Source organism: Corvus kubaryi, unplaced genomic scaffold (assembly GCF_017639235.1).
Source record: "Corvus kubaryi isolate FWS band 111438036 unplaced genomic scaffold, C.kubaryi_AGA036_p1.0 split1-37374, whole genome shotgun sequence".
Taxonomy (NCBI): Eukaryota; Metazoa; Chordata; class Aves; order Passeriformes; family Corvidae; genus Corvus; species Corvus kubaryi.
In genome coordinates this window covers 2,662,135-2,689,167 of record NW_024582079.1, presented here as the reverse complement: position 1 = coordinate 2,689,167, position 27,033 = coordinate 2,662,135, and the positions used below count along the sequence as shown (strand labels likewise).

The following is a 27,033-nucleotide window of genomic DNA, read 5'->3' as shown; positions in this document are numbered from 1 at the left end:
TCCAATTGCAACTTCCCTCCCTGGCTCACAAGGAACACACACATTCACCCCAAGCACTCAGTTACCCTTCTGTCCAAATTTCCCGCTGTCAGATTTGACAAAAAGACTGACTGACTTCCAAATTGACCACAATGGTGACAAACTTGCTCATAGTCACCTGCTTCCCACACAGGGGCACAATCCAGAAGCTTGGGAGCCAAACCTCCCCACAAAGCTGGCTCTGCTCAAACCATCAATGCTCCCTTTCCTCACCTCACCAGGGAGGACAGGCTCACCCAGCTCCTTATCCCACACCGAGTGGATTTGCCATATTCCAATCCCGCCGTTTGTTCCCAGCCTGACTGCAATGACTGGGAGTGACAGTAGGTGTCACTGCCCCCCCTCCTGCCACCGCCTGGGGACCCCCAAAATCCTCCTTCCTCAGAGCGCTGTTTGCAGGGGCCATCCAGGAATGGTGCAGGAATTGTGTCTACTCACATCTACTCGGAAGTCCTCGAGGCGCTTGAACTTGCTGAGGTATTCTTGCAGTTTGCTGTTAATATCCAGATTTTTGGCTTTGGAATATTTTAAGAAGGCCCAGAACTTTTCCAGCCCATAGAGCTGCCCTGGAGAGAATAAAAAAAAATCCAGATGTCAGCAGGACAAAAAACCAAACAAGACACTTTTCCTCCAGGCTTCCCCACAAACCCTGCTGTCCTGCTGGTGGGCACAGCCTCGGCAAGATGGAGAACCTGGATGGAAGAAACCTACATCAGTCCTGGGCAGCCCCCTTGACTTGGGATGTCCCCAGGCTCCGCTGACTTGGTGGTGGCAAGGCTCAGCCACTGCGGGGCCTTGAGAAATCCCACAGGAAATGGTGCCACTAGAGGAAGGCTTTGGAAGAGCTGCAGCCTCCCATTGCCCTCCTCCAGCCCCCAGCAATCTTCAGGATGGTGAGGATCTACTCAACCCTCTCCTGAGAAATGAGCAACAGGACATCTCAGTCCCCAATACACAGCACTATGTGGCTTCCCCAAAACGATGAGAAGAGGCTCAGGAGCACCATGCAGCTGAGCTACACCACTGCCAATCTTAGAGAAGCCAAAGGAGGCACCTACCAGCTTCATAATCCTTGATGGTCTCTTCTTGGAAGTCCTTAAATATGTCTGGCCGGAATTTCTTCTCCAGCCCGTAGCTGTAGTATCTGAAAAGGCACTCCAGACCGTACCTGGGAAGGGAGCAGCATGTGGAGCTCAGACACTGGTGCACACAACACAGGGCAGCAGCAGGTGACTGAAGGCAACCCCCAGACCCACCTTCAAGCAAGGCAGAGGCACTGCCTTAATCTGCTGTGAGCATTGTAAAAGGCCAAACCCTTAGAAAAGGCCACTCTGTCACTCCTCTCTTACCTGTATCCCTCCTTCCCATCCTCCACAGCCAGTTGCTTGAACTCCTCATACATTTTCTTGTTGAAGTGATCTCGGAGGAAGAAGGACCAGAACCGGAAAAGTGTATTCATCTCCTGGGACTGACCAATGCCCAGTCGTTTCCGCTCTGTTTGGGGAAGAGGAGATGATTACAAGGCCAATCCTCTCCCACAGAGTCAGGGACTCACAGGCAGGAAGGCCCTGTGGCACTGTGATGACACCCAGCCCCAGCACTGGACACCCTGAGCACAGCCCACGCTCCCCACAAACCATGGGGACACAGCAGCTGCCAGCAGGGCTGTCCTGTAGGACCCTGCCTGTGTCCATCCCTGCCATGCTCCTGTCCCAAACACAGCAGTGCAGGGACACCCTGTCCCACCCCTCAGTGCAGTGTCCCTACCGTTAAGGCAGCGCCGCCGGTACTTGTGGTAGACGTGTTGTGTGAAGCCGTTCTCCTTGAGCAGCTCGTGTGAAGGATGCTGGAACTTGGGCAGGGACTGCGGGGTGCAGCCGTAGCTCCCGACAGCCGGGGTCCCCTCCGAGGGGCTGGAGCTGAGCGTGAGAGACTCCTGTCAACACCCTTCCTCGGCACCACCCAGCAGAGCAGGGTCACACTCCACCCCACCTGTTGGTCCCACCCACGCCATCACTACCCTGGGTTTGGGACATGAGCCATGGAGCAGCCTACTAGGAAGGGAACTAGTGTTTCTAATCAAGTCTCATTTTGCTCTTCTGCAAGGCTACAGATTTTCTCCAAGCCTTTCCAGGAAGGGCAGGTTTGATCCCTGTCCTTTCTGCAGCCACCTAACAGGAGACATCCCCTGCAAGACCAGATGCTGCCTTTCCCCTTCCTTCCCACACTCCCTCCCTTTCCCGTTTCTGCCTCCTCCATGATCCCACACGCCTGTCTGTGGTACCTGATGGAGGCAGTCCGGGGCCTGTGCTCCCGAGAGTCCATAACCCAGCCCACGTGGCACTCCATCGGAGGGTTCGAACTGTGCCTCGTCTTCCTCTTACGTGGAGTCTGCAAGACACAGTGCATCACAGATGTGTTCCTGTCCTCCCTAGGCCCCAGCTGGGAGACCCCAGCTCCCATTCCCCAGCCCAGCCTGGTCCCACCTTGGCATCTATCGTCCTGCCCTCTTTCACCACTGGGTAGAACCGGGGCGTCTGTGTCGGGTCCTTGAGCTGCGGCGTGCGTGGGGTGCGGGGGGTCCTGGCGTTGCGGTAGTTGGGTGATTCTGGGACAGTCGTGGGCAAAGAGCGGGCAATGGTGGAAGGCTCAGGGACTCCGAAGAGCTTGTTGGCCAAAGCGTCTGTAGGTACTGCAGGGAGAAACCCCCGCCCCGTGTCAGGCTGGGCTCTGGGCACCAGAGTGTCACTACCATCAGGCAGCTGGGAAGCAGCAGGGGCAGGAATGCAGGGACACATCCCCTCTCCCACACAAGCAGCTTCAAATCCAGTTTGGCTAGAAAGCACAAATCCTAGCAGCAGATGCAAAGACTGAGCTCCCCACAAGGTATCTGCTTCCTAGTGGTTAACAGCAGCAACAAATCCCTGTCCCCAAGGACACGGCCCCGGTGTCACACAGGCAAACAAGGCCCAGCAGGCAGCTGCCTCCCAAGTACTCAGAGAGGGTCCAAGAGGAGAGCCAAATCCACGGAAGTACATCAGAGTCTGCCAAGGTTTTCTCACTCCACTGGGACAAAGACTGTGAGTTCTAGATCCCCAAAGTATTCAGCTAGAAGAGCATCATTAATCTGGGAAAGATCCAACTCAGAATATTCTGTGAACTCTGTGAACTAGATAATCCACCACACCTGTGACCCCAGTTCCATCTCCCTAGCTGCCACCCAACCTCCAAGAACCTCTCACCATGAGGAGCAGGGACAAATTTAGTACCACCCATTCATGCCCCATCTCTTACCTTGCTGGAACCTGGGGGGACCAGGAGGGACTTCCTGGTTTGGATCCACAGGGGGCTCTGGGGTCAGGGTGTCAAACTGCTCCCTGCTGATCATATTCACCTTCTTGAAGTTCTCCACCTCTTGCTGCATTGGAGGAGGAAGATGGTGAAGAAACCACTCACCCCATCACAACCATGGCTCTGCTTGTGCAACAGCCACAACGCTGGGTCCTGAGTGCAGTCCCAGGGTCTGGGTGCCCAGAGGGCACCTGCTGCACAGGGGCAGGAAGGGGAGATGCAGCAGACACAAAACTGGGCACTGCATAGGCCAGGTCTGAGCCATTGCTGCTCCCAAGCTTTCAGGGATCCCACAATGCAGCTTCACTAACCAGCACCTGCTTCTTTCAGGCTTTTACCACCCAGGTCAGAGCCAGTGCAGTAACGTTCAAGATGAGCTCAGTGACCTATTTATGGCCAGGACCCCCCTGCCACCATCTTGGGTCCTTAGAGCCCCCCTCCCCAAATCTTCACAGCCACACTGGCAGCAGGGCACAACACTCCCATGGATCTGAAGGACCCACACCCCCAACACACTGTCCCTGTCACCCTCAGCTTCTGTCACCCCAGAGAGCACTGCTTCAGCAATGGGCCAGGTACCAGACATAGAAGCACTGAGCCCATCCCATCTCACAGCCATGATTTCTGTCACTGAGTGAGTCTAGGCAAGTCCCCAAAAGTAAGAGTCACCAAGCTGGGACCCATACATTTCAAAACAGCAGGTGGGCTTTCTATAAAAAGCCCGTGTCCGTGCAAACTGACACCAAAATGGAGAAGAGCACAGGCCAAGACCAGCTCAGCCACCTATGAATTTGTTCCCAACACGTGTAGTCTCCAACAGCCTGCACCACAAAGCGCAGGGCACTACAGGCAGTGCAGAGACACCCAGTTCCCCTCACAGATCTGGGACTGCCAGCCAAGGTCCTGGCAGACAGCAGAACAATGGACCCCACGTTCCAGGTCACCTCACCAGTAGCACTTTGTTTACCTGGCTGCAGCCTCACGTCTGGTTACAGGGCTGTGTTTATCGCTGCTATGGCTGAGCATGATGCTGGGAGCCAAGAATCCCAAACATTGCAAGAGGACTAATCCCAGCTTAGTTCTACTCCACGAGTAGCCTGCAACCCACTGCCCTGCCCTTTTCACTCCAGCCCAGCAGCCACTGCTGCAGTGAGGCTCTCCACAGCCCACACGGATCCCTCCCATCCTTGCATCAGCCACTCTCACCTTGATCTGTGAATACTCCGGCTCAAACTGCTCTGTCCACAGGTCCTGCTCATAGTAGTAGAGCCCATCGTTGATCACCTTGGCCAGCTCTGAGCTCATTTTAGCCCTGGAAGTGTGGTTGCCAGTCCGGTCCCCCCCAGGATGCCGGCGCAGGTACGGAGGGGTCTGCGTCACGATGAGGATCTTGTTCACGTCGCGGTCGTCGATCTCGTAGTCCGAGTCTTCGTCTGACCAGTCGGTGAAGGTGTTCTTGCGGCCGTCCATCTGCTCCATCTCCTCATCGAAGAGGAAGTCGAGCTCCTCGGGTTCATCTTGGTCCTTTTGCTTCTGCTGCTGTGGTGTCTTTGACTCCTCTGGTTTCTGCAGGTAGGGGGGCAAGGGGGACACAGGGTGAAGACCACACACCGACATGAGACCCAGCTCTTGCCCCTTGTTTCTTTACCCCAGCCCATCTGGGGAGAACACCTCATTTACACCACTGAGGAGTAGCTCCAAAGGGGCTCAGATGGAAATGGGACAGACTGGGACATCACTCCCAACAGATCCTACTTGACTGAAGCCTGCCTATGCATGATCCAAGTCACCCCAACCACTGGGAGACTCCCACTCCAACAGCTCCCACATCACTTACCTTGGGCCTGGCTGGGGAAGGTCGGGGTCTCTTCTTCACTTCAATCCATGTCTCTGAATCCAGGTCTGGCAGGCTTGTGGACAGGCCCTTGGGCATTGTCTTCAGGTTACTGACCTCCTCTGTTTTGGTAGGGACTGGGCTGGCAGGACGTGGGGAGCCTGGAGCGGACTCTGGAGCCAACAAGAGCCACAAGGTGCTTTAGAGGGAGGGAGGGAACCCAGGGGGTGTGTGTAGCTATGAACTACCCAACCATTCTGGAAGCATGGCACAGCCTGTAGGGCTAACTGGCATCCAGTGGCCAAGGCTTACCAGCACAGTGCCCACAAGTGCTGGAGTGGGAATCTCCAGTTAAGGCTGTGATGCCAGGGGTGGCCACAGAGCTTTGCAGGTAACATCTTCCCAGACACACAAAGCCCTAAAGCAGGTGCTCTGCTGCTCTCTGGGAAACCTTCCCAAGAGAGTCTGGAGCCAGAACTTCTCCTGTCAAAACTCTTAAAACAGCACCAAGAAGATCCTTACCTTGGGCTCTCAGGCCCAGCCCTGGGCTCCTGCCAGCCCCCGTGGGATGGGGTGACTAGAGCATGGGAAGCCCACAAAGGACAGAAGACCCTTCTGCAGCACTTGGTTGACAGCTCCACACCTGCTGCCCAATTTGTGCCCAGTATCTCCTCAACCAGTAAAGAAAGGCTGGATTCACAAGTGCCCTCTGCTCTGCCCACCAGCTGTACACTATTTCCAGGCAAGTCAAGAGACTTTCAGCAGGACTGACCCTCCCTGAATCCCTTCAGCCTCAACTGAGGAAAAGCCACACTCGGTCTCTCACACCACCCGCATGTCTAGAGGCAGCAGCATTCTGGGGCTCCAAGGACAGAGCCCACACCAGCTCCCACCACCAAGGAGAAAGCCAACGGCAGAGCCCTGCCCTGGGGAACACTCCTGACTCTCAGGGTCTCAGTCGTGCTGCAGTCCCAGCACTGCATCCCACACCTCCCTCCACATTCCCCCAGGGCTCACCAGTCTCTTTCTGGAAGCTCTGCCGGGGCACAAACTCGGGGCAATTGATGAACTGTGAGAAGTCTGTCTGTGTGTAGTCTGCCATAGGGGGGCCAGGCAGAGCCCATTTTTCTGGCTGCTCTTTTCTCCTGATCTTCTCATCCACGATTTCCACCACCTTGCTGTCCTTCAGAGCCTGGAACCAAGCAATACTTGGTTAACTTAGGGCTTTGTTTTGGCATATTGAGGGCCTCAGCTCAAGTCATTCCTCCCTGGAAGCAGTAATAGGAGGCAGGAGCAAGTCAGGGACAAGAGAAGGCTCCACTTGCACCTCATCCACAGCAAACAGGCATCAATCACACAGGGGTGGTGAGAAGCAGAACAAGGAGGAAAGGTCACCTTTCCTTGCCCTCACCTTGATGATGAGGCTGATGTCGGTGGTCAGCGCCTGCACCCGGTGGAAGCTGGCGATCAGCGTGATGGGCAGGAAGCCATCCGAGTCCATCTTGCGGCGCAGGAAGAAGTCTCGCTCCAGGTTGTCCACGCTGAAGTAATATTCTCTGTATGGACAATGTGTCAGTGAGAGGAAGCTCCAAGCCACCATCCTCTGGGCACCCCCACGGAAATAACCCACACACACACACTGAGGGGAGCAAGCCTGGGGAGCCCAGGCGTGCTGGTGCTGGAAGCGAGGCAGGAACTCAGCACACCTCGGCTCTAACCCTTCCCGTGGGATTGGCTGCACAGTCCCCACCACCCAACACTGGGACAAGGACAGGAGGTGGTGCTCACATCTGCCTCTTGATGTAGTCCTTGAGCAGCTCCTGGTCCACGCTGTAGAGCTCAGCACTGCTGATGTTGTCAAAGTAGTAGGTGATGTTGCTGGCGTACTTCTGGGTGCGGGAGCCGTCGGAGCCCTCGAATTTCCGGTATCCGTACTGATAGTCAAAGTGCCCTGGGGACACCAGGAAGGGTCAGCACAGAGCCCCTGGGATTTGCCGCACAGGCTGCACTGCCAGATGAGGCTGGACTCCTACACAAACAGTTCCCTCTTCCTAAGGGCCCCCTGGAAGCCTGCAGTGGGGCACCCACATCCCTCATCCTCCTGCTCTCTGCCTTTGCCACAGAAGAGCCCAGGAACCCTCTTACCCAGGAGCAACTGGGCAGCCCAGTTGACACACAAAGGCCCTACACTGAAGCTGCATCAGGGCTAGCACAGACACTGCCCAGTCAAATGCTAGGGCACATGCTCTTCCTTATCCAAGCCACGACTCCTGCTTGGCTCTCCACATGGCATAAAGCCTTTACAGACTATCAACATGCTTCAACTCCTGCTCACAGAGGTATTGCAATGAGCAGAAAACAGGAAAAAGAGCTTGGCCTGAGTAGCAGGAAGACATTTGCTTTTATAAAAACACTAATAAGAATTATTTGCTTTGTTAAAAGCAGCTCAAGTTACCATCTGGAAAGACTTGCCACAATATTCCCCTGTATCCCTGGAGTGCTCTGCCCTCCCCAGCCCACATTAGAGCCCCAGGTCTCTCAGGCACACAGACACAGAGCCCTGCACACTGCGTCACTCTCCCTGCAGTCACAAGAGCACACACACAGTGATCACCTCCTCTGCCACGGCCACGGCCCCTGCCCCGGCCGCGGCCTCGGCCCCGGAAGGTGCCTCGCACGGCCCCTCCCTCGCTCTTCACGCTGGAGGTCTCGTCGTGGTCCTGCCAGCTGCGCTCGTGCTTGTTGTCGGGGTGCCAGCCTGCAGCACATGGGAAGGAGAGGCAGGAGGGGTATTAGGGCACAACAGCACCTCCCTGGAGCAAGCCTGCTGCACCCAGAGCCCTCTGAATGCAGGAAAGTTGCCCCCTGGTCACCGGGGCTTGCTCTGCCCCGCAGGCAGGCCAGGAGCGGGTGCCCAGCCCGAGCCCCCACCTTTGAGCTCGCTGCGGTTGTTGGAGGGGTGCCTGTGCTGCTCGTTTTGCCGGTTGTTCCGAGAGGCCGTTTTGTCCCTAGGTACCTCTGACTTCATGTCTATCTGCAAAGGGACCCACTTGTGTTTGTTGCCTGCAAAAGGACAGGGTTTGGGTGTGACACAGGTTCAGAGAGCATCTGCTTCCTCTCCCGCAGCCCCCTCTTGCCACGCAGCCCCCACACGTGGGGGAAAGAAAGCAGCAGGGCCTTTTGGACAGGCCCTGTCCTCTGACATCCCTCCAGACCTTGCTGGGTGCAGAAAAGCTCTGACGAGGACTCTGAGACATGGAGGGACATGATTCAGAACTTGCCTGTGGCAATTATCACAGCACTTGTCCTTCTTCTGCCCTTTTCTGCCTGCCCAGGCTCAGGCCAGACTGAGCCCACGTGTCAACCACAGCTGATACAACCCACAATGAGGGGCTGCTCTGCACCACCATGGAGCACACAGGAGGGCAGGCTCCTGCCCTGCCCCTCCTTGGGCCCTGCTCCATCTGCTCCCACCAAAATGACACCTGAAGCCTGCAAACACCTTTCCCCACAGCTGTCCCAAGTGCTGGGATCGTGTCCTGCAGCAAGGCCCCCAGGGAAAGCAGAGGATGCTTCCACCTGCCTGTGGGTTGTGAAGGGGGAGACAAGCTGAGCCCAGGGGACAGTCCCCATCAGCTCCTGCCTTACCTTTCTTCTTCTGGGCTGACTTCTGATTGTCATCGTCACCATTCTTCTCCTCCCCAGACTCATCAGATTTGGTTTTCAGGCTCTCTTTGCCATCACTCCCGTCCCCCTTTTCCTGCTCTTTCATGTCTTTCTTGACACTTAGCTTCCGAAAGGATGGTGCTTTGTGTGGCTGCTGGGGACACATCAGTGGAGGAAAGATGTGAGAGGTGAGAGAAGTGAGGAGCTGGAGGCAGACCCCAGCTGCCCCAGCAGGAACAGGAAGACCTTGCCCTAGGCTGGGTGCATCCCTGGTCTGTACCTCCCAGAGCTGTCCTGCTCCTAGGGAAGGGCTCGTGGCTGAGCAGGGCAAAGATGCTGGGAAGTGCTTGAGCTGAGACATCAAGATGGGCTGACAGGGAGACCTTGTGCTCATGGACGGGGTCGTCCTATAAGGAACCAGACTGTCCCAGTGGCAAAAGGGTGAGTGACCACCTTGCCCTGACAGCCAGCCAGGAGCTGGCAGAGCAGCATCCAAAAATAGAAAGGTTACAATGACACCCATGTCCTCAGCAGGAAGGAAAGGCCAAGCCCCTTGGGCATATCAAACCTTTCTCGTGCATTTTCAGTTCCTCCCACCAAACTCCTGACTTTGGCCCAGCCCCTTGCTGCACAAAGCAGCCCTGAGAAGAGCAGGTCTGGGAGTTGCCCTACCTGCTTCAGCCAACCCAGAGTTTAGACTGGGCTCCAGCTTCCCAGAATAGCACTGAGGGAGGGAGTCCACATGGGCAGCCCTAAAAGGAAATTCCCTGCACGCTATTCCTGGCTGCCTCCGCACTGACACTCAGCACCCCAAACGGCCTGGCTCAGCCAGTGCTTCCAGAGAGACAGGGAGGTCTGCAAGGGCCTTATCCTGCTCATCACAATGGTTCTGTGCTCTCACCTGGACACTCTTGTGGGCTATTTCTCCAGGTGTTGGCCAATTTGTGGCATCACCGAAGTCACCAACCTTGTACCAAAGAGAAAGGTCCTGTTAGTGCACAAAGCTGCAGGTGCTGTTCCCTGCAGCAGGGAAGAATCCTTTCCACCCACCACTGTCCCACAAACAGCTGTCGCCAGGAGGCTGGAGGGGGACACTCACACTGCACACGCACAGTCCCTCTCCCCACCCAAGCAGGGTCCCTGAACTAATCCCAAGTAACTGCAGACAAGTTTATGTCCATCAGATATGGTAATGAGGCTGCCACGAGTCCTGCAAGCTCCCAGCCTCTCACCAAACATTCTCCCCCAGCAGCAAGTTGCCCAGGGTAATTCACTCAATCACAGGCACCATCCCTTGGACAGGGAAAGCACTCAGCTTCCAGCATTCTAAATCCACCTCAAGCAACCACATCCCACTGAAGAAGCTCTTCCACCTAGCGGCAGTCACAGCCAGGCACAGCCCCACTGGAGTGCCCAGCTACAACCACCACGTGCTGCCAACAAAGTAAGGGAATGGTCTCGTGGCGGGGGAGAAAATTCAAGCAGGTGTTGAGGACTCCCTCATTCCAGTCACCCCATGGTCACACAGGGGAACATCAACTACTTCTCTGCTGAATAAATGACCTGGTCACTACTATTATATCTACCTCTTTCAGGTTTCAGAGAATCTGCAGGACAGAGGAAAGAAGCCAAACAGCTGCCCAGGTACCAAATGAATCATGGCTGGGCACTGAGTTTATGTGGGCACAGGGGCTCCTCCTTGCCCTTGTGGGATTGTTATTTCCAAATTAATGTGGAGTCAAATTAATTTTTGATCCCTCAGGAGATCACATCTTTACATGCAGGTGCCATGCTCCTCTGCCCAGGAGGCAAGTTTCCTGGGAAAACCAATTCCAGTGCAGGGCCATGCCTGTTTCACAGAGAGAAGCACCTTTCATCCCCAGGGCCCTCCTCTCTCCAAAACGAAACAGAGGAGAAAAGTCCTATCAAGTTGCAGATACATCTCCACTGGCTGCTGGGAGCCAACACCAACAACCCATGGCCCGAGCTGTGCCCCAGAAGGAACTGTCCCTCCATCACCACTGACTGCCTGGAACAAACTGCCCTGGTTCCTCCAGAGGAGTTGCTTTGTCTGACATCAATTCCTGTGGCTCTCTGTGTGCCAGTGAGGAACAGACTGCACAGGGAAGGACAGAGCTGCGGACACACCACTGTCACCACCCTGTCTGCACTGCAAAGCTGGGCACAGGCTGAGCCCACAAGGAATTTGGGATGTCCTCGCAGTGGCATGAGATGTTTCCCACATCCCGGACTCCTCCAGGTGCCTCCCTGTTAGAGGGGAGGTGAGAAGGTCTCCCCTGACCTAGCTGGGGCAGAAAGCCAGTCAAAGCAACATGCAAGACCCCTAAAATGCTGAAGAGGATATAGAGAACAAGGCCAGCACACTAGCCCCTCCACAACCAAGCTTGTGAAGGGAGAGCTCTCCAGACCTTCAAGAGGCTCATGCAGCACTGACAACTGCACCGGAAATAGGGGGCCATTGAGAGGACAGCAGCACAGCCTTACCTTGCTTCCTTTCCTCTGTCTTGGGTTGGCAGCCCTCACCACTTTCGCTGGAGTTGTAAGTTCTGCAAGAGAAGGACAACAAAAGTGTTAAAACACAGCTGAGAGCTGTGGGTGGGAGTGTTGGCTCTGGAGAGAAGTGGGTAGGAAGCAAAGCAGCTCCCCCTTTATCAAAGGAGGGCTAAGAGGAAAAGGTGAGCAGAGAACACAGCTAGCTCCTGACTTGAGTCTCAAAACAGCCCCATTAAGATCAGAAAACTCCTGACCAATCCAGGTGGGTCAGAGATGGACTTTTAACCCTAACCTGCTGCAGGAAGGCACTCCCTGCCTTAGCTCTGCCCTCCCCTCTTGGCCTTGCCAGCCAGGGAGGAAGGGGGACAAGGAGCTCAGCTCATTCTGCAAAGCACCCACAGAACAGCAAAACAAACATGCCCTTGAAGAGCCAAGGCCCATCACGGCACCATGAGGCCGGTGCTGCCCAGGGAGCAGAGCAGGGCTCCAACAGAGGGATGCAAAAGTCTCTGGCTGCTGAATCCTGGTTTGAACTCAGGCATCCCAGCAGGGACAGCAAGTTCACAAGAGGAAATGTACAGAGAGAATGAGCCAGATACATCAAGTGCCTAAATCCTGCTACAGCTGAAAGTATTTAGGCACTGAAGCACCTCTGGGGTGTTTTAACACATCAGAGTGAGACCGTTGGGGTTCACACCACCAAAGACCTCACAGCAAGTCAAGATCTCAACCTCACCATGGCCCATCTTGGGTCCTGCTCACACACCACCTCCTCACAAGCAGAAATAGGAACTCAATTTGCTTTCTCCCTCAGGTTTGGCTGCGAGGTCTCCCCATCAGGCTCACACATGGCACGCAGACTCCAAGCAACAGAGCAGCACGACTCTACCAAACACAAACCAGCCCCACAAGGACCACGAGGAGGGTCTCCTCCAGGACACTGGTGCTCCACAGGGGGAGGAGAGCCTGCTGGGCCTTGCCCCAAGGGACAGCCTGTGCCAGGTGCCAGGCTCCAGCAGTGAGGATTTCTGCTGACTCACTGGCTTTGTTTAGAAGAAAAGCAGCCCTGACTGGGGTAGGGAGAGAGGATCAGCAGAGGCTATCTGGGGATGCCCCGGGAAACACCCTGAGTAGCCTACTCAGCTCTGCTCAAAGCTGCCTTTGATCTCCTGCACAAGGCTGGACAACTTTGCCTGGATGATCAAAACCGGTCCCCTTCTGAGCCTCAAAACCAGTGATTCATCCTGGCCTTGCTCAGAGCAGGAGGCTTTGAAGTGTCAATAAGGCAGAGTCAGACACGGCAGGACAGAACCATGTGCACTCCCCTTCCCCAATTCCTTTCTCTAAGGCTCCCACATAGGGATTTCAACTGCAGAAGAGTCCAAGCTCTCAGCTTGGTCCCTGAACCCTCCCTTTTTCCCCCAGGACCTCCCCAACCCACCTGCAGTGCCTCCCTTCATGAGCAGCGGCAGTCCCACGTGTGCTTCATTTATTCCATGTGCACTTCATTGAGAATCCTGGCTCCACGGCACAAAGCTTGCCACAAGCCTTTTAAACTTCCCTGCTAGTGTAGGAAGAGCCAGCGCTTTCAAAACAGCCCCCAAAATCCTCCACTCAACGCCCACAGATGTCACCAACTAAATATAGCTTCAAAAGGCACCAGGAGCTACAGCACAAACCCACAGCCAGCCCGGTTTTCCACAGATACAGAGCACCCCTGCCTGCTCCAACAGCACTGATGGGACTGGCACAGCCTCATCAAGGCTCCAATCTCGGGGCTGGGGCACAGCAGGGCTCTCTCTCTCCCTGCAAGGATCCCATCCAGGCGCCTGCTCCCACCACAGAAATGGCATCCAGCCCTTTCCTCCAGCTGCTTCAGCTCAGGAGCCCTCAAGGCCATAGATGTTCTTGTGCTTTTTTTTTTGGGAACCAGTCAAAGAGAAGGGGCCCTCACAAGTACCCGTGAAAGAGGATGAAGGGGCACAGGCTGCAGGGGCGGGTGCTGCAGACTCCATCATCTCTGCGGGGGAGGGAGGAGATTGTTTGAAACAAGTTCTGCCGCTTTCCTTATCTGCAAGATATGAACAGGGATCCCTTATCTCGCTGAGGTGCTGAGAAGACTAATTAGCATTTGCAGAGCACTGCGGAAGACAAAACACAAAGCAAAGGACTGCTGCCCGGCAGCGAGGGAGGAAGGGAGGCTGCTCCGGGCTGTGGCTGCGGGCAGCTCTGGCCAGCTTGGAGCATGGATGGAGCTGAGATCCAGCAATTCACGGTGGAGACCGAGAGGGTGTGACTGCGCTGGTGGACACATGGTCAGACACACCATCTGCTGAGTCAAGACCACGGTATGCACAGGCCACGCATGGCTGGCACCCTCCAGGGCACAGTGACATAATCAAGGGCACCAGCAACATGTCTTGTGGTCCTCAGCTGAAAAGACCCACTGCAGGAAAACCTCACTGCATCCGCCTGAGACATGGAGAGCAAGTCAGTGCTGCTCATCCCACACAGGAGCTCAGGACAGGCAGGGAGGGATACTGCCTTGGTTCACAGCCGAGCCTTTAAAAGCTGCTGACAGATGTCTCAGACCCCTGGGCGTCTCACAACCCTCCTTTTGCATCTGTTTGGTGGCAGTAAGTAATTTCAGTTGCACTAGCAGTGCCTGACCACCTCCCGAAAAACAGGGCCTCTCTGTGTGAGGGGACAGACAGAACAGCTGCAGCAGGAGCCAGAGTTTCAGTGGTGTGAGGCTGGCACGGGGACAGCGGGCAGGGAAGCAAGGAGCAGCTTTGCCTGCAGCCACAGGGCAGATGCTGGCACAGCCAAGAACAGAAAAGCAGGTCTTGAGTTTTGATCTGCTGCCTGCAGCCAGAACCTGATCGTTTGCCTAGCCATGGGGTTGCCCAGCCACGAGGAGACTACATCTTAGCAACCAAGGGGATGAGGCACAGGTGGCAGCACCCACAGCAGCCCCAATGCTGCTGTCACAGTCAAACCCTTCCCGTGGCTGTGCCACAGCCACAGCACTCGCCAACACACCTGACAAACACCAAGGGCAAGGCTGTGCAGACACCTCGTGCCTTCCTTCAGCCCACACCTGTCTGGGGCACAGAGCCATCGAGGTGGAAGGCTCACAGGGGCATCCAGGTGAGCACATGCCTCTTATCTGGAAGAGGAGCCCATGCACAAGGACCAGACAGCCAGAGAGACAGCAGATCCACAGCTAAATGTCCCTCCACCCCAACAGGGACATGTGACATAGGACCACTGAGCTCAGCCAAGGAAACATATTTACTGCCTTATCTGGGAAAATGAAACCAAACACCCAGCAGTCTCGTTTCCTGCCTTTTCTTGCATCCAATGACATTTATAATGGAATTTTAGAGAAGGTAAATGAAGAGAGGGAATAAATCTGAAGTGCTGGGCAGAGACCTGGCATTATTGGAGAAATACCTGTACCTATAGCAAGAACGCTGTAATGCCTGCTCCAGGTGTACCACTCATGTGCAGTGCAGACCAGGGCTCAGAGAACCCCAGCAGCAGCTAGGACAGCCTCAGGGGGCAGCCCAGGCTCCCAGCAGGAGTGCAGAGTCCTCAGCTCTGGCACACTGTCCCTGACACAGCACCCCCTCCTTACCCAGCAGCCAGGTTGACAGAAAGGAGCCATCCTGCTCCCTGCTCCACAGCCTGGCACCTACGAGAAACTGCTGATAAAGGTGGTTCCAAGCCAAGAGCCCGGACTTTGTGCTGAAGAGGCTGAGGCAGGGGCGCATGCTCTGTGATGCACGTCATGATGGAGCTGGAAGAGCCAGACCAGTATCCCCAGTTTCCCCAGAGCCCTGGCAGGAGCTTGACGGTGCCGCGTGGGACAGACGGCCACGTGTCCAGCAGTCCACCAGGATCCACTTCAACTCTTCTGTCTCCAAACAAACCTCCCTCCTTCCCACACTCCACGGGACACTCTTGGCACATGTGAAGACTGTAAGTCACAACCAACACAATGCTCCTTCGAGGTTTTTAGGTGAGAAAGAGCAAATGGAGCTTGGGCAAGGGTGAGCTGAGAAAAACGTCTGAGAAAAAGGGAAAAGGGTGAACTGAGAAAAATGTTTCTGCCTGGGATTAGCTGTTCTCCCTGGAGAGAGGTAGCTCCTTCGGAATCATTCTGTGAGGGCAGGGAAGTCCCTCCTGGGGTACTGACACAACCTGCAAAGAAATTCCCTTAAGACAGACCCAGCAGGCAGCTAGCCACAGCCAAGCCTGCCAGGACCCCACCATGGCTGCAAGAATCCCCTTCCGGGCCTAGAAGAAGACTTAGGGAGCCAACAGAGAACAGCTCCAAAGGTGCATCCCCACCATGCCAACTGGGAAACTCAGGGCACCAACCCTGTCCCTGTCCTTGCTCCAGGCCTCAAGCAATCTCTCCCTCAGGGTGGCCTAATCTGCACAGCAGCAGAGGCACAACATGGATTCAGAGACTCTCCTGTGGCACTCCTCACTGTCCATGCACTCCGTGCAGGACATGGAGTCTGAGCCTGACCAAGCCATCAGAGGACACAGCTGGTGAGCTTCATGTCCACCAAGAGCACACAGAGACATTTGCAGGACGAGTCCTGCAGGCCAGATGTGACCTGCAAGCCAACAACAGTCCCCGCTCCCACCAGCAGCCTGTCTCCTGCAGGCAGTGACAAAGCTCTTTTCTTTCTGAGTCCATCCCAAGAGGACCCCCTGAACTTAACTTAAAGGCAGAGAAGCCTTGAGGGATGGGCAAATGTCCCTTTTGTGCCCCTTCTGTGGGTGCTGCACCCGTTTCTGCATCAGTAAGAAGCTGTGGTGGGCAACACACCCTTGCTGTAAAGGGGCTGGGAAGCAGCAGCAGATGGGAGGGGACCTCAGGCTCCCCAGGGAGCCATCTGGTAGCACCCCTGTGTGCAGAGAGGCACAGATACCCCCAGACACCAGCAGATCCACCTCTGCCCTGCCTCCCAAGGAGCTGCTCCCAGCACGGCCTCAGCCATGTGCCAGAGCTAATGCCAGACTGAGATGGGAAACACTTGTCGCTGCAGCTCCACACACGGGCGGAAAAGCCTGGGATTTATAGCACTGACTGCTTGGCATGCTCACATTTTGCTGAATGCATCACAAGGCACACAAAGCCAGAAAGGTTCAGGACAGGCTCAGCCCGCAGACTGCACCTCCTCTAGGTTTGCAATGTTTTACAGCTCTACCTCCCACCAAATCACAGCCACAGGCTGTGTGAGTGCATGGAGGAGGAAACGAGGGAGCACTGGATGGAGTTCTCCAACAGCTTTAAATGAGATGTTATCACAAGGAATCTTCCAGCACAAAGGGGTTGGTGTCTCCACAACAGGGGCTCCCACCTGCTCCTGGGGACTGTGGAGAACCACAGTCAGCCTCATCATTTGCAGCATGAGGTCTCACAGCTCCCAGCTGGCAGCATTTGGCCTTGCTTACAAAGGTAAGAGGAATATCTGCAACACCTCAGCAATATCAGAAGTTTCCTGTACATGCAAGAAAAACTGCAGTAGTATGGTCAAGGTCAGGATCAAGCAGAAGACTGGATCCTTCAGGTGAATGGTTGAGCAGTATTCAGGCTTGTAAATCATGTGGAAAGCCTGGAGCAGGAGATAAGCTGCAGGTACCACAGCTCAAAGCCTTCCAAGCAATTTTCCACAGCTCCTCAGCAGAAGCTCCACTGTACAAGCCCTACTGTAACAGCAAAGGAAGCAAGGAGCTGCCTACACCTCTCTGCAATGCAAGCTCTGCAACTGCTGCAGAGATCACTCGCTAAAAATAACTTCAAAAAGGGCATCTGACAGCCCCACAGAGAGCATGAGAACACTCCCACCTGGGTGCCCTAGGCAGCTCCAAGAGCTCAGGAGTTTGCCCTGGAAAAGCACAGGGAGGGAGGCTGGGGTACAGGCAGGTAGAGCGAGGACAGCGCTGTCACAGGCTGAGTGTGGGCATCCGAGTTATAATCCCAGCTCTCCAAACCCTCACATCCCTCAGCTGATAGTCCTGAAAGCCCTGGAACAGGAGGAGCAGCTCAAGACACGTGCAGAGCCCATATCTGCTGACAGCACAAACGGGCAGCACAGATCCTCACAGCAAGCAGGGGCTCCAGGCAGATCACAGCCCTTCTCAGGGAGCTGAGGAACAGCACTGCTCCTTTAAACACACAAAGCTGCTACAAGCTCTACACATGTGCGTTATCTGCAGGGTCTGACTTTTATTTCCAGAGCAAATGAGGGGCAGGAAGGGTCTGGACTTACCAAAAATGCACGATCATCTTCCCTGCAGCCTCTCAGTCCAAGACAGAAATGCTCCAACTTGTGACCAAGCTACACTCCAGGAGGAGCGGGTTAGGAAACGCCAACAGGCATTTCTAACATTAACAGTGTCAGCGAGGGCACCCTGGATTCTTCCTGGCACAGACAGCTACTATTAAAGGTAGCAAATGAACTCCCTCTTAAGGGCAAGTGACATCTTTCCACCGCCTTTTCAAGCAAACCTCTTTCCTGAGGAGGATTTCTAGGAAACTCCTGACACACAACCCATGCTCACAGCGCTGCACACGATCCCTGAGATGCCAGGCACACACGGAATGAGACAGCACATGAACCACCCCCCAACCACTTTTCTACAAAAAAAAAAAAAAAAAAAAAAAAAAAAAAAAAAAAAAAGGAATCCTAAACTAAGGGCTCTCCAGGGGAAGCCAGTGGTTCCCAGAAACCAAGAAGCATCGCACAGAGGATACAGCCAAGGTCATCCAGCTGACAAGACTTCAGAAACTCAAAATGAGGAAGCTGGGCTGGCTCAGGCCCCCGCAGCTGCTGAGCCGCCCTGTTGTCTCTGAGCAGGGAAAATGCACTCACCACCCCTGCAGGAGAGGCTACTCCAGCATCAGTGCCTGACCCAGCACGTCTGGTGCAGACACATCTCCAGCTGGCAGAGCATGTCACCAGCAATTCCTCTGCCAGCATGGAAGACAGAAAAGCCTTCAAGGACACCTGTGAACACTGGGTCAAGTTAAATGGTTCAGGGAGAGGGGCTGGAAAAGCCGGCCGCGCTCCAGGGAAAACACTCCAGGGAAAACGCCGCGTCAGTCTGGGCCCCTGAGAAAAGGCTCGAGTTGATCCAGCTGCCGCTCCAGGCACGAGGCACAGCAAGGACACCTCAGCGCTGGGACAGGAGGGCACCTGAGGCAAGGCTGCAGGGGCCCAGGGTATGCAAGTGAGCCAAATCGTGGCGGAGATGGAGGGTCAGGCCCTCCTTCAAGCCAGCTCACAGACCAGTTGATAGTTCACGACCTAAAAAATAAAATCAGTCACGGGGGAGAGGGAGGGCTGACATGAACAGGAACTACAAGACAGCAAAGACAGACACCAGACTCATAACTCCTTATAAAACAGAAAAAATCCCACCCCACTCACCTCTGGGGACAACTGATTTGCAAATTAAAAGGGGGTGTCCACCCTCCAGGAGGGATCAGGAGCAGTTCCCTCAGCTCCCGTAGCTCTGCCAGGCTCTAATGAAAAGCTAGTTAACAGTTAATTATTACCCATTCAGACACACGATCCCCTACTCTGACTGCCGGCTGGGAGGGATAAGACAGTCACGTGATGCAAAAATCCCGACCTTATGAAAGCACGGGCAACTATATTTAGTTGGAAAAACGATGACCTAGCGAGCCTGTTCCTCCCTGGCCCCCCCCTCAGAGGAGCAGACCTGCCACCTCCCGAGATCTTACCTCCACGGCACCCTGGAAGATCCTCATCCAGCAGGAGTTGTAATACTCAAAACAGGGACACCTGGCACAGGAGCAAGCCCTGTGTGCATGTCCAGGTTATCCCGGGTGGAGGGGCCAGACCAGCACATAGTCCAGGCTGGGGGGACCCTCCCTCTCCATCCTCAGTGCTCTGGAATGGGTCACCTTGTCAGCAGCAAAAGCTGATAAGCAGCAAGAGCAACAAACAGGGGCCTAGCCCAAGGTCCTGGACCTTATCTTGAAAGCAGGAGGCACACTGGGAACCTGACCAGTGTGACCAGCACAGGAGAGGCATTCAGCAGCAATGCTCCAGCTGCTGGCTTCTCCATGCCAGAGCTGGTGACAGGAGTTTGCCTCCCTGGATCACTCTACTCCTCTCAGAGTACCTGGGTGACCAAGACAGACACCGGCGTGCTGAGAATGGAGTGGGAGCCAAGGCAGCACCACTGCGGAGAGATGGCCCCAGAAACAAAATCCAAGAGCATCACCTGCTCCCTCTGCAGTGAAAGAGCGTCAAAGCACAAGAAAAACAAAAAGCCTTAGGACCAGACATCATTAATCTGTTGTCATCAGCAGAAGGGTGCTCTCTGCCTGCATCCCGCTGCGGCTGATGAGACAGCACAACCGGCGGCGCCCGTGGCACGAGCGAGAGGAGGTCACTGCATCGCTGCCGAACCCAGGGCGCCGTGCTGACACGATCCCTTTAATGGCCGTCAGCCTCTTCTGCAGCTGCATCTGGGGACTTGGAAGCTGACAAAACCCTTCCTGGGAAGCATCTGGTACGTCTCACTGTAAATATTTAACAACAAAGAGACAGGAATCGAGAGCCAAGCGCCTGCAGAGAGACCCTCCAGCTCCAAGCGTTCGCACTGTCTAGGAGGAGACTGTGCAGCTCCACTGTGGCAGTGGAGGGGGAGAGGGGTTGTACAAGGCAAAAGTACAAACTCTGCACAAAATATGCCTCTGGAAAACCTGTCATCTCAAAGAGAATGGGTTTCCAGAGAGGAGACGGTGACGTAATTTAAATAACATCATTCCGAGTTCCTCCCACTGTGATTCCTGTACCTGACCAGCAACTTTTGCAGCGGCATCCCTGCGAGGCCAGAGTGTCCCCTGAGCAGTGGCCACTTGCTAAGTGACCACTTAACCTCACCCTCAGCCTACACAGCTGCAAACTTGCCTCCCTGACTGCATAGAACAAGAAGAGACTGAGCAGCAGCTCGGCTTGTGAGGCCAAGGAAGACAAGGCCAGCACCATGCAGAAATCCAGCCCCATCTCCTGGGGCAGGAGAAAGCAATAGGGATTTGGTGGTAGGAGCAGGTGCAGCAAACTTTCCCAGGAATTTAGGGAGGTCAGACCTAGGTCACCCACTAATCAAGGTGCCTCCATAAATGCGCTGAAGAAATCTTACAGTCCCGTAACCACCTGGATTAAACTAAGCACAGGTATGGGGGTTTCCTCCTGTTGGTGAATCCAGAGTATTAAAACCATGACAAGGTACTCAAATATCCCTGTGATCTTTGAGTGCAAGCAGAAGGGCTTCTTTTTGTGTTACTTCAGGATTACTGTACCTCAGCTGAGCTGATCTCAGGGCATGCTTTCCAAGCACAAGATACACCATCCTCACTTATGCCCCCCAGCTTAAGTGAGATGCAGTGACATTCTGGGTTATTTATAAATCACTCTGATATAGCAGCTTCCTTCCTGGGTTCGCAATCACATGAATCCTGATGCATAAACCACTCTCTAACAAAGCTAATTCCTGTGCTACAGGTGGCTACCTCCCATGTCAATACAGAGCATAAGAGTACAACACCCTAATCCAACTAAGTTTTCCCACAGGAGTCAGGAATACCCAATTACAAAAGAGTGCAACATAGCACTTTCCTAATTTAAAGATCTATCTCCCCTCCTTTTCTTTCTAAAGGATTAAAAACCACTTCCTTGCAGTGGTAGCATCACCCTCATCTCTTTACGGAAAACTTCACAGCATTTAATTCAAAGGCGCATTTATAAACTCAAGAAAGATATCTCAGACACTGCTGACAATTGTATAAAATGATCAGGTCAGGGTGCAGCAGATGAAAAAAGTCATCAGGAGTGGTGAAACCAAGACAGAGCATCACTTGCTGCTCTGTTGAACATCAGCGCATCCACAACTGCACCCTGCAGTCAGCTCTGGTCTCTGGAATTCAACAAGGGCACAGAGCTGTTACAGCTGCTCAAAGAAAAGCAATTAAACCACCCAGAGGCAGCTCCTCCAGAGGCGAGACTAAAAAGGCTGGGATCCTCCACCATGGAGAGGCGGAGGGCTGGCTGCAGCACACAGCAGGCCAGGAGGGCACAGGCACAGCACACTAAGCTAGCAGGAGATCCATTTGAAGTGGCAAAAGTATTCCCTTCCAGAGCAGGCAGCAAATTTCACATAGTAGCAAGTCCTGGGAGCTGAACAGCATCGGTCACCTGGCAGAGGAGTTTGGTGTTCACACCAAAGTTGTCCGCAGACATCCAGCTACAAATGCGCCCTCCCAGTCCTCCTCAACAGCAGAAGTGGGAATGTCAAAGTGCATCCCTCTGCCCACCAAGCCCAACCCTGCATCTCTCAAGGGTGTTGAAGTCTCCCAACTTTCCATCTGAACTCCAGATCACATGGTTTGAAGTGGCTCCTTCTGAAAAGCACCCTACAGCTGCTGAATCCTGGTTGTGGGATGTGGGAGAGGAGAGGACAGAGGAACTGCTGTGCCAGACAGAAGGAAAGTGAGGCCTCTCTCCAACAACTGCTTTATTTGCAAACACTATTAGGTAACTGGGATGCAAACACTGCTGCCCTTCCACCTCCATAGCGCTTGCACGTGACATGGGGATGATCCAGGCTGAGGGCAGGATACCACTGGCATCCATATGCTAACAAGCAGGAACATGCTCTGGGGCACACTACAGCTACTGAGCCTACAAAATGGCAGATTTTTGGCTCAGGCGCCCCACCTATGCAATTCCCAACCCTGATACTGCAACTCAGCATCTTCCATCACTCTGTTAACCATTTCCTTGGGAGAACAGACTTCTCACCCAGAGGGAAAACCAGCCATAGAAACCCACCTGACTTACCAGGATTAACCTTAAAAAATAGACCAGACACGGGTGTGGGAGTTCTGGTGACCAAAGCAAATCAACTCATTCAGTAACCTCAGCAATGAAAAGGAGGTGAGGGAGTCAAACCCAACAGCCTCAGGAGTGCACAACAGCTCTGGTAGCAGGAGCAGTGCTACTCTGCCTTCGCCTGCTGCCTTCACACTTCAATGTGTTTTGAGATACCAGAGCTTCCAGATAAGCTTAGTGCATGGGAAGAAAAAGCAAGGCACCAGCTTTAAGCCTTTTCTGAGAAAGACTGCACAGTGTCTTGTGCAGCCACCATTTAGAGGAATCCTGTTTAAGCTTTAACTTATCTCCTAAAAAACATACAGAATTGTAAAAAAGCCCCCAGCTCTGTAGGTAATGTCTTCTGCAACACTACTGACATGTAACAAACACTCTCTGAAGCACTATCATCTGCTGCAGACACACACTCATGCCCCACCCTGGAGACAGCTGTGCAAGGTCCCCAACCAGCTGGAGAACAGAGGATGGAGCTGTGCCAAACAAAGGACATCTCTGAGTTTGCAGCACAGGCAGACAAAACCCAATACCCAAAGAAGACAGATCTTCAGCAGGGTGAAGAAAAGCCTCCTATTAACTCAACAGATGGGAATATACCTTTGCTGCTTCAAAACCTTAGTATTTCACTCTCGTATGTTGAGAAAGCAACAGAATCATGAGAAACTTACAACTGTGGAATCAAAGCCTTAATCCAGTGCATCTAGTTGTATACCACGGCCTTGTTAGCTGGCTAGAGCTCTGGAAACACATCCACAAATTTCATCCCTCTGATCAGCTCAGGAACTTAAATTACAGTGCCTCCAATGTTACACCAGACCACCTTTTTTTTTACTGAAATCAGCTTTAAGGCAACAGAGCTGATTTCCATACTTCCAACACCTCCACCATCAACAGCAATTTACCCTCACACTATCCATGAACTGGTGAAATGGGATCCCATGCAAAGCCAAAGATGGGCATCAGAGGTGGACACAGTGACATGCCTAGGGTGACACAAGGCCACATCAGGCACTGACTTCCATTCCCAGTGCCTTTGCTATAGGACATCCCCACATGGCACCACAGCTCTGAGACAACAGGCTCCCACTGAATGATCTTGGTATCACCGGTTAAAACACAAACCTTTCCTTCAGTCTTGGCACTTCCACAACACCAACCTGGATGAGGAGCTTCTGGCAATTGGGAAAGGCATGAATTGAGATCATCAGTATCTGCTTCGGAAAACTAATTCCTTTCCTGATTTGAAACCTCCATCCAGAGCAACCTCCCTCCCAGCAAGGCTGCACACACCACTGGGGCCAGGAAGTCTTTTCTCTGCACTGATGGCAACACAGTGAGTTGTCCTGGTTGTCCTTAACAGCAATACTCAACAGCAACACACAGACTACAAGCCATGGGGGAGGTCTGTGTCTTCCCAAAGTATTGCAAATTCAAATATATAACCTCGGGTTCATAGGCACGTCCATCTGTATACAGGTAACGTATAAACAACAACAATCTGAGCTACATTTGCATCTTGACACATCAGTGTTTTCAATTATGTGTGATGACCAAGACCTACAAGTTCCCAAACTCTTTCACCCCGGACATCCAAATTTGCTATGCTACAATGTACGGGAGGAAAGAACCTTCCAGCAGTTTAGTCATCACTACATGAAAGCATAAAAGACCTCCCTGCTATACAGGAATGGCCAAATATTAAAGGTCTGTACTTTCTTTACGAAGTTGTTTTGCTTTGGTTTTTGGGGGGTTTTTGTTGGTTTGGAGTTTTTTTGTTACATTAATGTCCATTGCATATTCTTGTACCAGTCTTTTAAGTCTGGTTAGCGCTGACTCTGAAGGAAGAGAAGTGCAGGGAAGGCAAGGGAGAAGGAGGTTTCAAGAGCTCCATTTTTATTTAATACATACCAGACTGGCCGTCAGTTGGAAATATATCTGTAAAAGAAAAAAAAAAGATCAGTATTGGTTACAGCTGGAGTGCAAATCACATTTAAAAGGTCTCATCTCTCGATTTGTTTGCTTTAGCTAAACAGAGGAAGTATTTTCTTAGTATCTCAAGTTAAACATCAATCCAGCTTGGAACCCACCACAATTCAACCACTTGTTGTGAGAAAGATTTTGAAGGAGTCTGTGTTTACCTGAATGCGTTGCTCTCATAAATAACCTTCTGTATTGGCTTCTAGCAGACAGCAGTGAGCAATAAAAAAGGTTGTTGAGATGTACAGAGATCCACACAATGAGCTTGGTGGCACCCCACACTCTCCCTGAGCAGCAATATCAGATGGAAATCTACAGAGAACATCTAACAGAGAGCACAGCTGGAAGCCAAGGCAAAAGCCAAGTAAGCATTCTCCTGATGGTCCTTGGTTTTTGCAGCCACAAGGGACATCAGCAGCTGTGCCTGGCTCTAACACAGCACCTACACCAGACATACACACACTCATCACCAAATGGACACCCAGGGCCTTGGCACAACACCCATCACACCAGGAGAACCCCTTCCCAGCTCAGGAGTCTGTGTCAGCAGGCACAGCCAGCTGCACAGGACAGATGGAGTCTGGAGGGTTCAAACCCCAAAACAGATTATTCAACCTCCCCAGCCCCCCAAGCTCTTTCCACTTAGAGGTACAGGCCCTTCTCTTGGAAGGCCTTATGTATTGCTGGGAAGATATTTACTTAAGTAGCTGTGAAGGACCTGACTTTTCATCTGAGGAGCACACAGGACAGTGTGTGTGGAAAAACCCTGTTGATAACAGCTCCCCCAGAAGATATGAAAACAGTACTTTTGAGAGAGCAATACATTATGTTTTCTTCAAGGATCCTGAAAGATGAGGGGGAAGGAAGGCTGCCAGCAAGGCAAGGTCCTCCTGGGACAGGGGCAGACCCCTGGCTCCTGCTTATCAGCTACCCAAAACACACATTCAGCTGGAAAATCACAAGAGTTGCAGCAAGGACTACCTCTGAGGCGGGGCAATGCTCTCTGGCCTGGGCTCAGCTCATGCAGAAACAGCAAAAACACCCCTCTGCCAAAATAACTTCTCTTCCTTTGACTTGCACCATGTTCAATGCATCCTCAGGCAGGGATGCTTTCATCCCACATAAGAACGGGAAGAGCCAAGCGGAGCAAAAATACCCAGAAGTTAAATCAAGACTCCCTCCATCCCTATTACAGTTATGGTCTGTGGCCATTTGAAGGCATGATATCAAGGACAGCCCAGCACATCCAGAACAGTCTCCAAGCACCAGTTTGGATCCTTTGCAAGGTGGATGTTCTACTGCAATCCTCCACCAGCCCATGTCCCAAATGCATTTAAACATCTTATATTTCTGTGATGGCCACTGATGAGTTCAGGCTTCTACATCAGCAAGCTGAAACACCCTGTACTTCACAGAATCATAAAATGGTTAAGGTTGGAAAAGACCTTTAACATCTCAAACGAGATACAATTTATTTCCCTACTTGGGCTTCTCTGCAAAGGAATAAGGTGGTAACACTGGCAATCCCACCTGTTTGGATCAGCCAGCGGTACCAGATGTTACCAAAAACCAAAATAAATAACAACAACACAATGGTTGATAAAATAAATTCCTTTGTGCCAGCCAGGAATTCAGCAAAGCCCGGCTTTGGCAAACATTCCCCTTGCTGTGCCCTGAGGGGTGCAGTTGTCCAGTCTGCATTCCTGCTAGGCTGTCCAGCCGACTCTTCATCAAACACACACCACAGAACCAAGCCACTCACAATAGGCTCTGGACACCACAAGTGCCACCAAATCAGGCAGCAGCTGCAGGTGACCCCTCAGCAACATCTCCTATCAGACATGTCACCACCACAACTCCAAACTTGCATTCTCTCAAGGTCTCCTCTCAGCTCACCGCTGTATTCCCCACTGCCCTGTCCTGCTCTAGATGTGCAGCAAGGCTCTCCTGGCTCCTCCTGAGCTCAGCCACAACTCTAGAGCAGCTTTGCCACTACACTTACTAGAAAAGCAATGACTCTACTCAATGGCTGAGGTCCGTAGAAAGCAAGGACCACATGTGATGGCCAAGGGCAGATACAGCTCACATTCACCTCAAGGGGCTTGCCAGGGCAACTCCTGTTAAGGAAGGACACTTGCATCCAGTGCTCAGCCCCCTTGTCTGGGAGAGGCTGAGCATGTCCAACTCATCACACCTACTACTAATACAGATTTGACTCCAAGCTCTCCAGAGCAGACACTGAGAACACTGGGCTTGCAGGCAGCTTTTCCCGGAGCTGAGAGCAAGCACAGAGCAATCAGTCTGCAGGACTTGCTCTGAAAAACGGTGCTGCTGGGAGGACACATCTGAGGCAGGGCTAGTCAGGGACCGGCAAGCACAACGACCCTTTGGGACACCTTCTTCCCCCACAAGCACAAGAAACTTAAATTAAAAATTAGCCTGCCAATTAAGGGCAGCACCTCAGGTGCCCAAGAGAAGTCTAAATCAGGCAGTGCTTTCTTTTCCCAAGAAAGTCATGGTAGGGAAGGAGGCAGAAACATATGTGGCCAGTGGGTAAAGCCGTGGACTGCTCTCCAAGGAGCCCATCTCCTACACTGCAGGACTGAGGCTGCCTGCCCAGCTCAGCTGCTCCTTTTTCAGCTCTCCCAAGGCTAAAACTCAAACACAAAGGACCCAGGCACAGAGACTGGGATGGGATTTTGCTCC

General features: G+C 53.2%; 1 protein-coding gene across 2 annotated transcripts in view; it reads right to left on the bottom strand.

Moving 5' to 3' along the window:
* LOC121657866 (la-related protein 1-like) overlaps nt 1–24,285 on the bottom strand; it is a 30,042-nt gene extending 5,757 nt beyond the window's left edge. Inside the window, exons 1-18 of one of the 2 annotated variants that reach the window (XM_042014032.1) lie at nt 24,259–24,285; nt 11,396–11,457; nt 9,792–9,857; nt 8,873–9,044; nt 8,156–8,287; nt 7,839–7,982; nt 7,013–7,175; nt 6,636–6,780; nt 6,242–6,416; nt 5,228–5,397; nt 4,597–4,956; nt 3,334–3,457; nt 2,526–2,731; nt 2,324–2,430; nt 1,807–1,958; nt 1,389–1,533; nt 1,098–1,207; nt 478–605 (exon numbers count right to left, since the gene is read on the bottom strand). In XM_042014032.1, the coding sequence (XP_041869966.1) occupies nt 478–605; nt 1,098–1,207; nt 1,389–1,533; nt 1,807–1,958; nt 2,324–2,430; nt 2,526–2,731; nt 3,334–3,457; nt 4,597–4,956; nt 5,228–5,397; nt 6,242–6,416; nt 6,636–6,780; nt 7,013–7,175; nt 7,839–7,982; nt 8,156–8,287; nt 8,873–8,996 (2,385 nt within the window). In that variant the 5' untranslated portion in view covers nt 8,997–9,044; nt 9,792–9,857; nt 11,396–11,457; nt 24,259–24,285. The remainder of the gene's footprint in view (nt 1–477; nt 606–1,097; nt 1,208–1,388; nt 1,534–1,806; nt 1,959–2,323; nt 2,431–2,525; nt 2,732–3,333; nt 3,458–4,596; nt 4,957–5,227; nt 5,398–6,241; nt 6,417–6,635; nt 6,781–7,012; nt 7,176–7,838; nt 7,983–8,155; nt 8,288–8,872; nt 9,045–9,791; nt 9,858–11,395; nt 11,458–24,258) is intronic. The other variant, XM_042014034.1, reaches the window with a different exon arrangement.
* Nucleotides 24,286–27,033: the final 2,748 nt, after the last annotated feature.